Genomic DNA, 13,761 nt, shown 5'->3' on the forward strand with positions numbered 1-13,761 from the left:
CTTCATACTTCTGTGTTAAATGTTGTGTGCCAAGCGTCTGCCCATTTCATCAATCTGTGTATAACCTCCTGAAGTCTACTGCTATTCTCCTCATTGTTTACTACATTTTTGAGTTTTTGGTGAAACTGTTATTATGCCCCATATATCCAAGTTACTAATGTATATTAATAATATGAATACCTAATTCCAACACCAGGGGAAGACCACTATAAACTTTCCCCTCCAGTCTGAAAAATAACTTTAATCACTTCTCTCTGTTTTCAGTCCCTTAATCAAGTTTGTATCCATGCTGCCAATGTCCCTTTAACCTCACAAGCTTCAATTTTTCTAACATGGCTATTATGTGGTACTTTGTCAACTACCTTTAGAAAGTCCACATACTACAACAACCATACCACCCTAGTCAGCCCTCTCCTTTGCTTCATCAAAAGAACTCAATCAAGTTAGTCAAACACAATTTGCCTTTAACAAATCCATGCTGGTTTTCATTTATTAATCCATATTTTTGCCAATTAATGTTGTCCCAGAATTTTGGCCCAGGTTATTGTTTCTCAAAGTTTCCTCATCACCAACATTAGGCTGACTGGCCTGCAGTTACCAGATTTAGACCTCTCCCTTTTTTTGAACTGGTGTGTTAACATTGACAATCCCCCAGTCCTGTTTGTTATATTCGTGATAGAGTTTGTGAAGGAAGGAACCAGAGCCAGTCTTTACTTGGAATAGATTTATTCACAGAATGAAACATTACAGGTATATATCTCACTCTACTCTGTGTCAGGAAGTGTCTCTTTATATGTGCTCAAGTAACCATCCAATCAATGCCCTGCACATTTTTGTACTTAAGCTCAATTGATACAACTAACACTTTGGCAGGACTTCCATATTTAAGATTGTGACCAGAGCCTCTAGAATCTCCACCATAATAAAAAAGTGCCGACTAGTGCCTGTATACCTAAGAAATTGAACTTGATTTGCTGAGCTTCCCTGAACCAGTATGACTGTCAGAATCTCGCAATATCATGGAATAGCATAGAAACAAGCCATTTTTGCCACCTGCCGGTGTTGATGCTCTACACAAGCTCCTCCCACCCTTCATCCAATGCTATCAACATACATTTACGCTTCTATTCCTTTCTCCTTCCTGATGTGGGGGCCTCGAAGGGGTGGGGGGAAATATGGCGAATTTTGTGAGCATGCCTGATTCAATCGAGAAGAACAGGGGGTGCCAACCAAAAAATTCAGCTGATTTTTACTGGGGTACATGACCTTGTTATATGTGCAGCATACAAACACTCCTTATCCCTACTAGGGTTAATACAGTTCAATACTCCCAACAAGCCATGGGCAATATTTCTTAAGTTGGTAATGAAGATTTCATTCAGCAATACAGGTGCAAACACTCTCCTTTTACAAATAACACACTGCATAAGTGTAATTCATTACGGTAGAAAAAACCCATTGTTCAGGGTGAGTTGAGGCTGCGCTATTTTATAACAATGAGCTGGTTATCAAAATAGTGCGATAGGGATGTACGACAAGGAGGGTGTTACAGAAAACAAGGAAGTGTTACAGAGAGTGTTGTTACCTTGGTAGAATATTCTTTTGGACAGCCCATGTTCACATCTATTCCAGCTACATCATTTTCTCTGTGTGGAAAGTTAGGAATATATTTACAAAAATAGATATGGTTGTCAAAAGATTCTGCAAATAAACATCATAGCTTCATAATCCTTACATTCAAAGAGTTACGTTTTGATATAAGAGTTGATCCCTGCCATGTGGCATACAGTGACATGCAGAATGTAATAACTAAAGTGTGGCATGACTGAGGCATTTAAATGCGTGCAAAACACAAGACACTTAATGTATGAAGGGAGCTTCACTACTGTGTTGCTCACCATGAGTGAGAGGATATTCTGTTTTACAATAAGACAGTTTGTGCTAGTTAGGGTACACCATCAGATTGTGAAATTTGTAATTTTTGATCTTTTTATTTTATTTACAGCTTTATTTTGGAAGTGCAACAAACAGGACATACAAATTAAACACAAATTAATATAACCTCCTGTGACATTGCTCAGGGTGAGTTGGTGGATGCAGTGTTTTATAACAATGGGGTGATTATCAACATAGTGTGATAGGGAGGTGCAACAAGGAGAATGTTACAGAAACCAATTGTTACTGCACCCAATTCTGTTTTCTCCCAAAATTCACACATGGGCCTTTTCCGTCAGGAGTCACTGGATAGTGATTGGGAGCTAGAACCCCAAATGATTTTTCTCAAATTTAGCCATCTTTTCCCTCCAAATAAAAGTTAGTCAATTAAATCAATAAACATACCATATGGAATAGAATAGTGTTCTTTTTTCTCCTGCCATCAACATTCGCCATTCCCCATATCAAATCACTGACATCTTCCTGAGGTACAGCAATGGTTTCAAAGCACCAATCACCCTCTAGTACCTAGCCCAAGCGGTTGGTTTGTGTGTGAGTCTAGACTGAATGGTGATGGGCTATTGAACATGGGGTGAGGGGGCAGGTGAGAGGGGGTGCATTATAGCAAAGCATCATTCCACTCTCAACTGGAATCCACAAAAATGCAGTTGCCAATGGATGTTGTTAGATAATGATCAGTAGGAGGGCCAGGCCTACATTTCTCCCTCAATGTGGAGCAATGAGGCTCAACTGTAGCAGGTCAACTGCGTTGCCAGTTGAGACCAATAAATTCTGCACAGATTGGAGATGTGGAGCAGAATTATCATTCAGGGGCCAGGAACCCAACAGGGCGGCAAATTCTAGGTTGTGATCCTTCCGGGCATATTATCAAAATGCACACTGCTACTTTGAAATGGAGGCCCAACTAAAGACCAGGAAGCTGGGTTGCTGTCCAATCAGGAATGGCGGGCAGGGTCCCAATGTTGGGAGGGCCAGTGGGAGGCCCTCCAGCACTCAGAGGCCTGCAGCCCCAAGCCATGGTAGGAGTTGCCAATCTGAACATAGAGACAGTAAGGGAGAAGCCAAGTAAGTATTTTAAAATGGCCACAGCTGTCTGGGCATGATCCTGGAGGGTTGGGGGCTGGTGTCCTATGGGTAAAGAATCGCTGCCACCCACCCTCCTTTCCACCCTGAGCCCAATGTGGGCTGCCCACATTGCTGACTGGAAATCCCAGTCAACATGGAAATGGGGTCTTAATAGGCCATTTAAATCAATTTGCAGGTAACTGCCTACCCGCGCTTGCTACGGAGGCAGCAGACCCTGAGATGGCCTCATTCAAAATGGCTCGGTGTCAAGATCCTTTGGGGAACTCGTACAATGGGCAGCGGCACCAAATTGCAGGCCACCCAGTTCCAATCCAGACCCTGAACCTTGATTGAAAATTCGGGCCCTAATTTGTGTGGTGGTATCAATCACTGAATAAACTCACTGAGCCAGCAGGTGGCACTAATAAATATTTTTAACGGAAGTTTTAAAACGTTACCATTGGCTTCAATTTTTCAGAGGAGAAAAAAAGAATAATGACAAATACTTGGCAGGGTTTTGTTCTTTTTCTCCTTAATATTTTAGAAAAGACTTGCTTACAGCCAATTGCAACAATCACTTTCACGCCTCAATGGTCAGGAAGCTTCCTCCCCACTCCCTCCCCTCCATCACTTCCACAACTTAACCTCTGTTTAATTTAGTTTGTGAAATATTCACAATTAACAGTTCCCAGGATTTCTAACTTTTTTTTTACTCATTGTGTTCATGAGGAAAGAGGGCTGTTTGCAATGGCCAATCACAGTGTCAATTTCTTCATCAATTATAAGTCACGTTTTGCTTTATCACACTGGACTTTCCTTTGCTCATACTTTAATGCCCCTACATTTACTTCTTTGTGTAACTGTTATTTGAGGGCACTTTACAGCAAATTCATTTCGAGCAGCTACTGGTATTGTAACTGGCCTTTCAAAGACTTACACAAGCCGTGCAACTGTCAGAGCTCTCTGAGCATCAGCTGTGCCCTGCAACATAAAGAAAATCGAAAAGAAAGGTTAACTTCCAGATGGGTGCAGACAAAATACAAAAAGATTTTGAAGGGCTGAGAAGCAATTACTTAAATATAAGTGGAGTTACTTTACAATAAAAGTGGTAGCAGCAGGTAAGAAATCCAAAGTGACATGGCTAATTGACTTAACGTCATCAGGTTTTTAACAGCATTGTTTCTGAGTCATGATATAACAGTAAAATTCATTGGAACTAATGTCATTATTTAGAATTGCAGTGGGGCACTTTCTATTTAAACACTTGCAGCTGCTTTAGTGCCAAGTGGCTGTAAATTCTAAGAAGTATTATTTGCTTAAGTGAAAGGTCCCATAACACTATTTTAAAGGTGGCCAACATTTATCTCCCAACCAACACCTAAAAACAGTTAATCTGTTTGGCACATTGCTGTTTACGGGAGCTTCCTGTGTACAAATTGGCTGTTGAGTTTCCCACGTTACAACAGTGACTACTACACTTCAAAACAAAATGTGCTTCATTGGGTGTGAAGCACCTCTGGACGTCGAGGTCATGAAAGTCTCTCTCTTCCCCTTATAAAACATTCTGCGCTTTTATACATAAAAACTAACTGAATCCAAACAATGGGATTCAACTGCTGCTGATGCACCCATATTGCTTGCCTTGGTTATCTTTGCCTTAGAAGGCTTCCAAACTGACCGATTATATCCTTTCTAAGACACTGCAAAAATATCCCTTTGGATTTAAAAAAGAATGAAAATTTCCCTCTCAATGGAGGCCAGACATTACAGAACTCCCTGCCACTGAGGTCACAAAGAAGGATCCATCTGTATTTCAATGTGATTACCTTCATTTAAATCAGAGCCCGTGACACTTATATTAGTCCCGGGGTCAATCCAGAGCCATCCAATCCTCAGAAAACACGATACTGACAAAGCAAGCCCAATCTATTAAAGTGGGATTAGCACAAATAGGAAAGTGGGGGTAAAAAAATCATGCTGGGAATACTTCACTCCCCACCTTAGAGTTGTTGCTGTGGCATTAGGGATTCAACTGTCAACTAAATTCAGCAGATGTCAGCTATGGCGACTTTCGCAGAAAAGACCAATCAAATCAATGGCAAAGATGAAGAGAAGGCATTTGGACCTAATTGGGTTGAATTTTAAAAAGAGAGAATTGCAAAGCAGTCTAATGTAACCATGACAGATGATGATAACCAAGAGAAGCTATGGAAAGCACTTCAATGGACGAAAGGGTTGCAAAACAGGCATAAAAACGGGATTCTCAGGCTGGCTAAAAAGATAGTGGGCTCCGCAAGACAGGGCAATCTCTGCCTTGCAGAAGAACTCCTGATAGCAGAGAACACATATTGAATAGAGAAGTGAGCACTGTGCCAATTATTTTACCTTTACCAGTATCGTGGGTGGGAATCACAATTCCTGCTCACTATGAACAGGTGCTTCCTGACTGCTACTGGAGGCCGCTTACAGCCCATTTTGTGGTGCAGCACAACCAAATTTCTATGGTTTGTTGGTAGTGATGTACACTTGTCACGATCCTGTATCACAAGTATGCACCACACCTCTTCACTGAGACTGCTGTTAACTGCAATATTCTGATGCCTTACATATCAAATTACACCTGTATCTTTTAGCACAGTGACAAACCCGTTTATAATTTAATTTCAATAGACCGAAATAGAGGTGGTGTACATGAATCTTCAACATCCTGAAATCAGTGCTCCAAGGAATTTGGTACATCTTCAGATTCTCCTACCTTTTAAATTAGTCATTGTGCAAATAGAATGCGACATTAGGAGCTGAGCAACTAATCCAGGGCTAAGTCAGCTAACGCACATGCAACTATCCAAACAGACTATTGCAAACTCTCATTCATTATTATAAATTTACGCTGGACGGGATGGCTATTTCTTACCATTTGGAAGACAACATGATTCTTTTCTCTTTCACACGTCCTAAAAATGACTCGCTCATCAGTTGCAACATAATCTACGGTGTCCAGCACCTCTGAGAAAAACAAATGGAAAGACAGGCTTAGAAAGCTGGATTAGTGCATTTTTTTTCATTCTTTCACAGGATGTGGGCGTCGCTGGCTGGGTCAGCATTTATTGCCCGTCCCTAATTGCCCTTGGGAAGGTGGTGGTGAGCTGCTTCTTGAACCGCTGCAGTCCACGTCGTGCAGCCACAGTGTTGTTAGGGAAGAAGTTCTAGGATATTGACCCAGCGACAGTGAAGGAACGGTGATATATTTCCAAGACAGAATGGTGAGTGGCTTGGAAGGGAAATTACAGGTCGTGGTGCTCCCATGTACCTGCTGCCCTTGTCCTTCTAGATGGTAGTGGTCATGGGTTTGGAAGGTGCTGCTGAAGGAGCCTGGGTGAGTGCTGCAGTGTGTCTTGTGGGTGTAAGGGGTAAAAACAATGAATTGGCATCTTCAGTAATCAATTTCTCCAATAGCTTGTAATTATGTCTGGTACAGTACCTTGTCTTCCCTTTTCAAACTACATTTGCAAATATTTTTATCAACTAAGTTGCCTATGGGATACAAATACCAGGGTCGAGTTTTTGCTGGTTGCATCAATGCAATCTGGATGGAACTGGTCAAATCAGTGCAAAAGAAGAAAGGGAACTTAAAACCTATGAATTATACCTGAAGCCGCTCAGGCTTGTGCTTTTTTTTGCAACCTTTTATGTTGGTTCAAGATTCAATTTGTCCGAATCAGGTTCCGCCCACAAAACTGGCCCCTCCCCCTCAGTTGAAATTGTGGAATTCCAATGATCGGGAAAGACCCTTCAAGTTGCAACTATTTTCCAGATGACAGAGACACTATTTGGCGCATGTTGAAACTGACCTAGTGTGCACTAATGAAACTATTTAATGGTTTAGTACATTTTTATTTGAGTCATTAGCAGTAATTTTAAAATCAGGTTAATTACCAGGACTGGGCACTCTTATTAAAAATGGCTATTGTAATAAACACATTTTTAGCTGTATTATTAAAATTTATCAGGTTACTCCTCTTACGTGCAGCACATCAAAGAATGCTTTGGAAAATGGTTAAAAAGAAACAGTTACCTTCTACTATGCTGCCAGATCATGCTGGATTGTGAAAGAATTTACGTTTGTGGTTAGGCAAATGAATGGAAATTAACGGAAACCGAGATGCAACCTGACCTCAGCAATTTCAACTACATTACGGGTGCAATTTCTGAATTGCACCAAAAGTAGAAACTCTAGCCCACTATGTGCAAGCCAACTGTTGTCACATTCTCAATTCCTGCACTGTATTTGCCTTCCACTTGGGACGCTGTTGTTATTATAATACCGATAGTCCCATTCAATTCAGTCAACTTCTTTTGCTGAATATTGGAAAAATGTTTAAGGATTCACTCCAGAAAGAAAAAAGGAAGAGCAGGAAAAGGAAATCATGCAGAGTAAAAATTAATTTGTCAACTCACCATTCACGACTCTCTTGCACTGTATCATCTTCAAGTCAATCAATTCCTAATTGAAGTGGGGAAAAAAAATGAAGTTCACAAGCTGACTGCCATATTCCATTAGCAAATTAATTGATCCACCATGACAATAGTATCACAGCGTATCAAAGGCACTGCTTAAGTTCGAGTTGTTGGGAAACACTTAAGCCAACCTGCCCTAAAGAACATTAAAAAAAATGAAGTCCAGGAACATAAAGTATCATATTGATCCATTGGTGTGAAGCTTGCCAGGACTCCATCGCTGCCATCTTAGTGTTAAATAGCATTTTGTATAATCCTAGGGAGTTTTGTCTGGCAGATTGTTCCAAACATTAATCACCTTCTGAGAAAAGGCTTTATCCCATCCACCACCTTCAAATTTACCTAAAGAGGAAAGAACTTGCATCTTCATAGCGTCTATCATGATCTCAGAGCGTCCCAAAGCCCTTCAGAGCAAGTGGAGGGCTTTTGAAGTGAAGTCACTGTTGTAATGTTGGTAACGAGACAACTAAATTGTGCACAGCAAGGTCCCACAACAGCAATGAGATAAGTAACCAAATCATCTGTTTTAGTGGGGCTGACTGAAAGATAAGCATTGGCTAGACACTCCTGATCCTCCTTGAATTGTGCTACGGGGTCTTTGCTATCCAACTGAGGAGGCAGACAATGTCTCTGTAACCATTGAGATTTTGTGCATGCCTCAACTGAAAGACAGCCCTGATAGTACAACACTCCCTCAGTGCTGCAGTGAAGAGTCAGCCTAGGTTATATGAGCTCAAGCCTCTGTAGCAAGACTTGAACGCACAACTCTAACTCAACAGCAAAGCCAGTGCTTCGGAAAAATTGAAGAAACTTGCCCACTTTAGTCTCGGAGCAACATCAGAAAGGTGATCTTTTAGAGAGAGAGTTATATATATATATATATATATATATATATAGAGTAGGGAAAAAGTAAATTCAGAATATTACTTCAAATTAAATTATGGTCAGATAAGGGTTCAACCAATTAAAAAGGTAAATCTATGCCTGACAACAAAGGAGTTCTTCCTACATGTGGAATAAACTTTTGAATAGATTAATGAAGGCAACCCTGAAATTACTTATGAACCAATTGGATCCTGAAATGAGAGGGGGTACTGTTTAAAGGGTCTTTCTAGACCGGTAAATCAAGATGGTTTCCCAATCTGCAATTATCTTGTGATTGTGCAGAGGTTTATAAACAGAGTACGCTTGTTTTTAATAAATGAGCATCCTGACTAGTATAGTTAAAGAGTCACCCATGTTAGTGTGGGGCTGGAGTCACACATGGGCCAGAGTCTGTAGAGATGGCAAGTTTTCTTTCCAGTTTGGTTTTTCTGATGCCAGTTTTCCTTTTCAATTTCTAGATTTTATAAATGGAGTTCAAATTGTCAAAATAGTTTGCCTCCCCACTCAGTCCCAACCTGACTCCTATATTACAGTGAATGGGTAAGGTGTCAGGCAGTCCGCCTGCCCTTGGACCTACTGATGTCCTTAAGTGGCCAATTAACGGCTACTTAAGGGCCTCATCCCACCTCCGCTCCTCTAATACCAGAGGAAGGGGAAGGTGGAAGCAAGGTGGGCAGCCCAGAATTTTTTGCTGGTGGGCAGGAAAGGGGGAGACCTCTTGTGCCCATCGGAGGTATGCCCTCTCCAAGATCGTAACCCAACCCCCCTTTTAGGCCTCTGTCTACTAGTCTCTAAAACATGGCCTGCCACCACCCCCCCTTACTGCTGCTTGCCAGGTAGGCCGGACCAAAATCCCTGAATTACCTGAAGTTGTGGAGCTATTGCTCCTCTTCATTAGGGTCGGCTCATAGTCACAGCAATGGTCTATACTCGATCCTGGCACAGCTGGGACCACAGAGTTGCTAGCCAATCTGATTGGCTAGCAGCTCTCTAGAGTGGGGCTCCCTCCCAGCTCCCAGGTGGGGGCAGGCATCCCACTCTAAACCAATCGAAGCTGCACCCAGTATATCATTGCTGTGTGGCAGCTGGGTTTCAGGTCAGTGGCTGACGTTGGGAAGTGGGGGGGGGAATGGGGTGTGATTGCAGGTAATCCATGCCGTTGTAAAATCTCCCCACGCCCACCTGTCCCCATATTGGGGGAACATCAATCCTCCCCCTTATTCTGGCAGTTTATTAGAATTCTCTACATGTAGGCAATTTATCCCCCCGAATTATCCATCTTAAAATCAGAAACCTGTTTAATGAAGGATGCATAAAACGGTCGTTTCAAATGCTGGGGGGGGGGGGGGCGGGGGAACCATCAACGGCCAGGAATAAAATTGGGGCGCAGAGTCTAAGATTTTCCAACCAACATCATCACAACATCAGGCATGGCACTGCCCATAATTCCAATTCCGCATCGCTGGTGGGAAGGCTCCCTACTTGGGGCCGTAATGTTGGAATGTTGCTCTGAATGCACCCCAGGGAGATCCTTCTGCACAGTGAGCAGTGCAGTGGTCGAAAGTCAACAAGAATGTTTACTGCAGAACCCAGCCTTTAATGGACTTTACGTAACAAAGTAACTGCCAGCTGTGTCTAAAAGTGAAAACAGCAGAATACAGGATGATGGAATCGCAGAAGATTCACTGGTCCCGAACTTTGTTTTTAAAAATCTCTTCCTCTCGGAAGGAGTGGGAATGGAACACTTCAAGAATAAAATCAAAATACTGCATATGCATTTCATGCAGCTGTTAGCTTTAAATCAAATCCTGTAAAATCATAGACTCAAAATCTTTTTTCCAGAATTAATGATACCTTGTGAGCAATCTGCTTCACAAAATGGCTGGTGCGTTCTCTAAATCACATCCGGCCTTAGCAGAAGTAACTCTTTTCCTGAACAAATCAAGGCATTATTACTGCGATAAAATTCACAAAGGTTTATTTTCTACTGTGGTAAAATGCTTGTATTATCTTGAAGATTTGTAGCAACATTCCACTCCATGCACAACACAATCTATAACAACCCAGTTGAACAGAGCATGCAGACACAAAGGAACTGTGAATGACATGAGTGTTGTGAATGTAAAGCCAACCTGCCTTCTTTCCCACTCAAAAATAAAACGCAAATCACTATATAAGACCTCTAGTTCTAACTATACGGGCCTGGCTAATTGAGGCAGGGATACAAGCGCAGATTGATTATTTTTTTATATAAAGGTACACTAATACTTGATTAGCAAGTGCATTTAATCGATACAGCCCATGTGGCAAATTTTAAACCATTACAAATTAATGGGTTAAGATCAAGAAGCCGTGGACCAGCCAGCATGAATCACAGCAGTGTACGTTGTGCTGAATCAATTGGATCCAGTTTTACAGAAGGTAGCTGATATTGTTACAAATGCAAGGTTTTGTAAGATTGTTGTGTCTCTTTAATTTAGGGTAAAATGGAAGTATGAAGGGGGTCATGTGACCTGTTCCAAATTCTACTGCCAGCAAGTCTGGGTGTTAAAGACTAAAGGAGTGGGGGGGGACAGGTTGTTTTACTAGGAAGAAAATGCACAGCACTCACACCTGTAAACAACGACCAAGGCATTTGTGTGGACGGTAGATATACTGCTAGTTTCCATGAATGTTAGAAATGTTAGGTTTTGTAAATGGTTATACTTTAAACTGTCTATTTTGTTTCAAGATAGAATGAAGTTGGGAGTGTTAAAGATAGCTAATTAGCATTTCTACCTGGATGCAAGGCTCATATGATTCACATTGCCATGGAAATAGGCTGAGAAGGGGAGAGTCCAAATGGAGGCATTGCAGGACCAGTTTTCAACAAGGTGTTTTCTTAAAATATCGCTGAACTTTTTAGGGAGGGAGGGGTGAGTGAGCAAGGGATGAATGGTGGGTGGGTGAGTGAGTGAGAGTGTGTGTGTGAGTGAAAGAGATGAAGACAGCAAATCTATGGCTCACCACGCAAGAATACAGGTGGGAGCTCATGCTCGGATTGAAGAGATTGAGTTTGTGAGAATTTAAAAAAGTCTGGAAGACTCGCCTGGCTTTGGCTAAAGGGAGGAATCTCCTGGGTAACCCTCACCATAAAAGCCAGTTTAAGGATTAGAAGACACCCAGCTGAGAAAGGGAAAGAAATGAAGCAAGCCCTTGGGAGCTAAGAGTTACTTTGGATTGGTTCTAGCAGAATGGAGTGTCTACTTAAGGGGCAGAGTGAAGTATGACCACGGAGGGAGATTTTTGGTTGATTTAAATGTTAAGTGGAAGACTTTTTCTGTAGTTTAGAATGTAAGTTGCTGTCTGAAATAGTGTTTAGTCAATGTTCCTTTTAGTTTGTGTTGGAGTAAAAATCTTAAAACTTGAAATCTTGTCATGTGATCTTTTCAGCCATCCACTGGACGTTCAAATTTCTTCTTAAAAATTTTCAGTCTCTATGGGGATAGTATCAATATTGATACAAACACTGGACATTGTTTAGGTTTGGTTACCATAATTGGGCAATCGGTCAAAAATGTAGCATGATTTAATCATTCGTTCAAGATCGCAGAATGATGCCTCGTAGTAAGAGGCCATTCTGCTCACGAAGTCTGTGCCATACATTCTTCCTCACAAGGCACCTTCAAAACTTCACACGAGGTATGGTTTTAATGTTCTATTTTTCTTTACCCACATTAGGTAGAGCAGCAACAAAGAGTAAGTGCACCAAATGCAACAGGCCTTCCTCACTTCCGAGGGCATAGAATAGGATCCAGAAGGTGAATACTGCAGAGAAAATGGCAAGGTTTTCCTTCCAGGGACAGGAAACAGAAAGTCAGGACTGTTTCCAGGTCCCAAACCCTTCCCTGGGAGGGGAGGGATTGAACAAGGGTCAGGGGGAACAGTCATGGCCCTGATTTTGACATGGCCTGGAGTGGGGTTTGGCGACCAATTAGCAGCTGCGGGGGTGGGAATGGGAGCAGGGCTGCTAAAGTGTGAGCCTGATTTAAACCAGTTGTGGCAGCTATCACTGTGGCTGCCATTTCACTTCTTCGCCTTCAGTCTGGAAGATCATAGAATGTCTCAGGAGAGGCATGGGCCTGGGACCCAGGACAGGGCAGCCCCTCATTTTTCAGATGCAGACCTGGGGCTCTTCCTCAAGGCTGTTAGGCAAAAGAGCAAGGCCCTCTTCCTTGAAGATGACAGGAAGAGACCACCCGCCCAGGGTAAGCAGGCCTGGATGGAAATAGCTGACAGAACCGAAATAAGTGTGGTTCACATAAAGTGGATCCATCATGACCTGGTTCGTTCTGGCAATGTGAGTGCAATCCCCAGTCCTCAGGATCTGGGTATACACCCTCTGACAGACACTCCAACTGAGGAGTCTCAGGAATGCTGCTCCTGAACATGGGAGGAAATGTGTGCCCAGGGTACTGACTGAATCTCAGAATGCTGCTGAGGACTTTTGGCTCTGAGAATAGCCAAAGATAAAAAGTTCTGAATTGTTTTTTGAACAAGGAATCATGTAATTATGGCACTTTTTATGATTTGTATGAAATGCAAGTGTTCCTCGGCCATCTCAAGCGGTTGGAGTTATTAGACATCTAGTGGGTTACATTACTTTCCCCTCTGTTTACCTTCTATTACCACCAAGACTGAACCAATGTATCTGGATCAAGTCACCAGGTGACCTCAGCATTTCAGCATTCAATCAGTCAGTACATGTAATACAGGACGAAGTGCTTACTAACACAACATGACTTTACTGGATTATGTACATGCAAAGTGAAGCTAAGGACTTTGGCAGTGCTTTGCAAACTATTTTCCAATGTGACCCCATTTTAACACACCACTACCTTCTCAAGGGCAATACAGGATGGGCAACAAATGCTTGCCTTGTCAATAAAAATAAAACAGCAATAAAGCCGATAGTAACATTCAGTATATAATTATTAAAGTTGTGTATTATCGATCAACATACATCATATAATTGTGAAAATTTTATGTACTGATGTAGGTTTCAGCCAAGCTCTCCATATTCCCTGGTGACAGAAGACTAAGTGTGACCCCTCTCCCCCACCACACACATGTCCCTTTTCCTAACACCCTTCCCCCAACTCATTCACTCACAGCCCCTATTCCCAAAACCACTCCTCCCACTCATTCGCTGTTTAGCCCTGCTTCCCATGGCCTCTCCCCCAACTCCTACACTTACTCAGCAGCCCGGCCTTTCCATCCGCCCCACAGCAACACCAGGCTGCCCTGGGGCCTTCATAGTCAGGTCACCGTGACTGAAAACCAGCACAGATTCACTGC

General features: G+C 42.2%; 1 protein-coding gene across 3 annotated transcripts in view; it reads right to left on the reverse strand.

Annotated features, from left to right (window-relative positions):
- The window catches only part of dus2 (dihydrouridine synthase 2), a 115,506-nt gene that overhangs the window by 83,057 nt on the left and 18,688 nt on the right, over positions 1–13,761 (reverse strand). For all 3 annotated transcript variants that reach the window (XR_005943557.1, XM_041191904.1, XM_041191903.1), the window contains exons 3-6: positions 7,480–7,525; positions 5,936–6,027; positions 3,959–4,002; positions 1,586–1,646 (exon numbers count right to left, since the gene is read on the reverse strand). Coding sequence is in view for 2 of the 3 variants with exons in the window: in XM_041191904.1 (XP_041047838.1) it covers positions 1,586–1,646; positions 3,959–4,002; positions 5,936–6,027; positions 7,480–7,525 (243 nt within the window). In the remaining variant the exon portion in view is untranslated. The remainder of the gene's footprint in view (positions 1–1,585; positions 1,647–3,958; positions 4,003–5,935; positions 6,028–7,479; positions 7,526–13,761) is intronic.

This window comes from Carcharodon carcharias, chromosome 7 (genome assembly GCF_017639515.1).
Source record: "Carcharodon carcharias isolate sCarCar2 chromosome 7, sCarCar2.pri, whole genome shotgun sequence".
Classification (NCBI taxonomy): Eukaryota; Metazoa; Chordata; class Chondrichthyes; order Lamniformes; family Lamnidae; genus Carcharodon; species Carcharodon carcharias.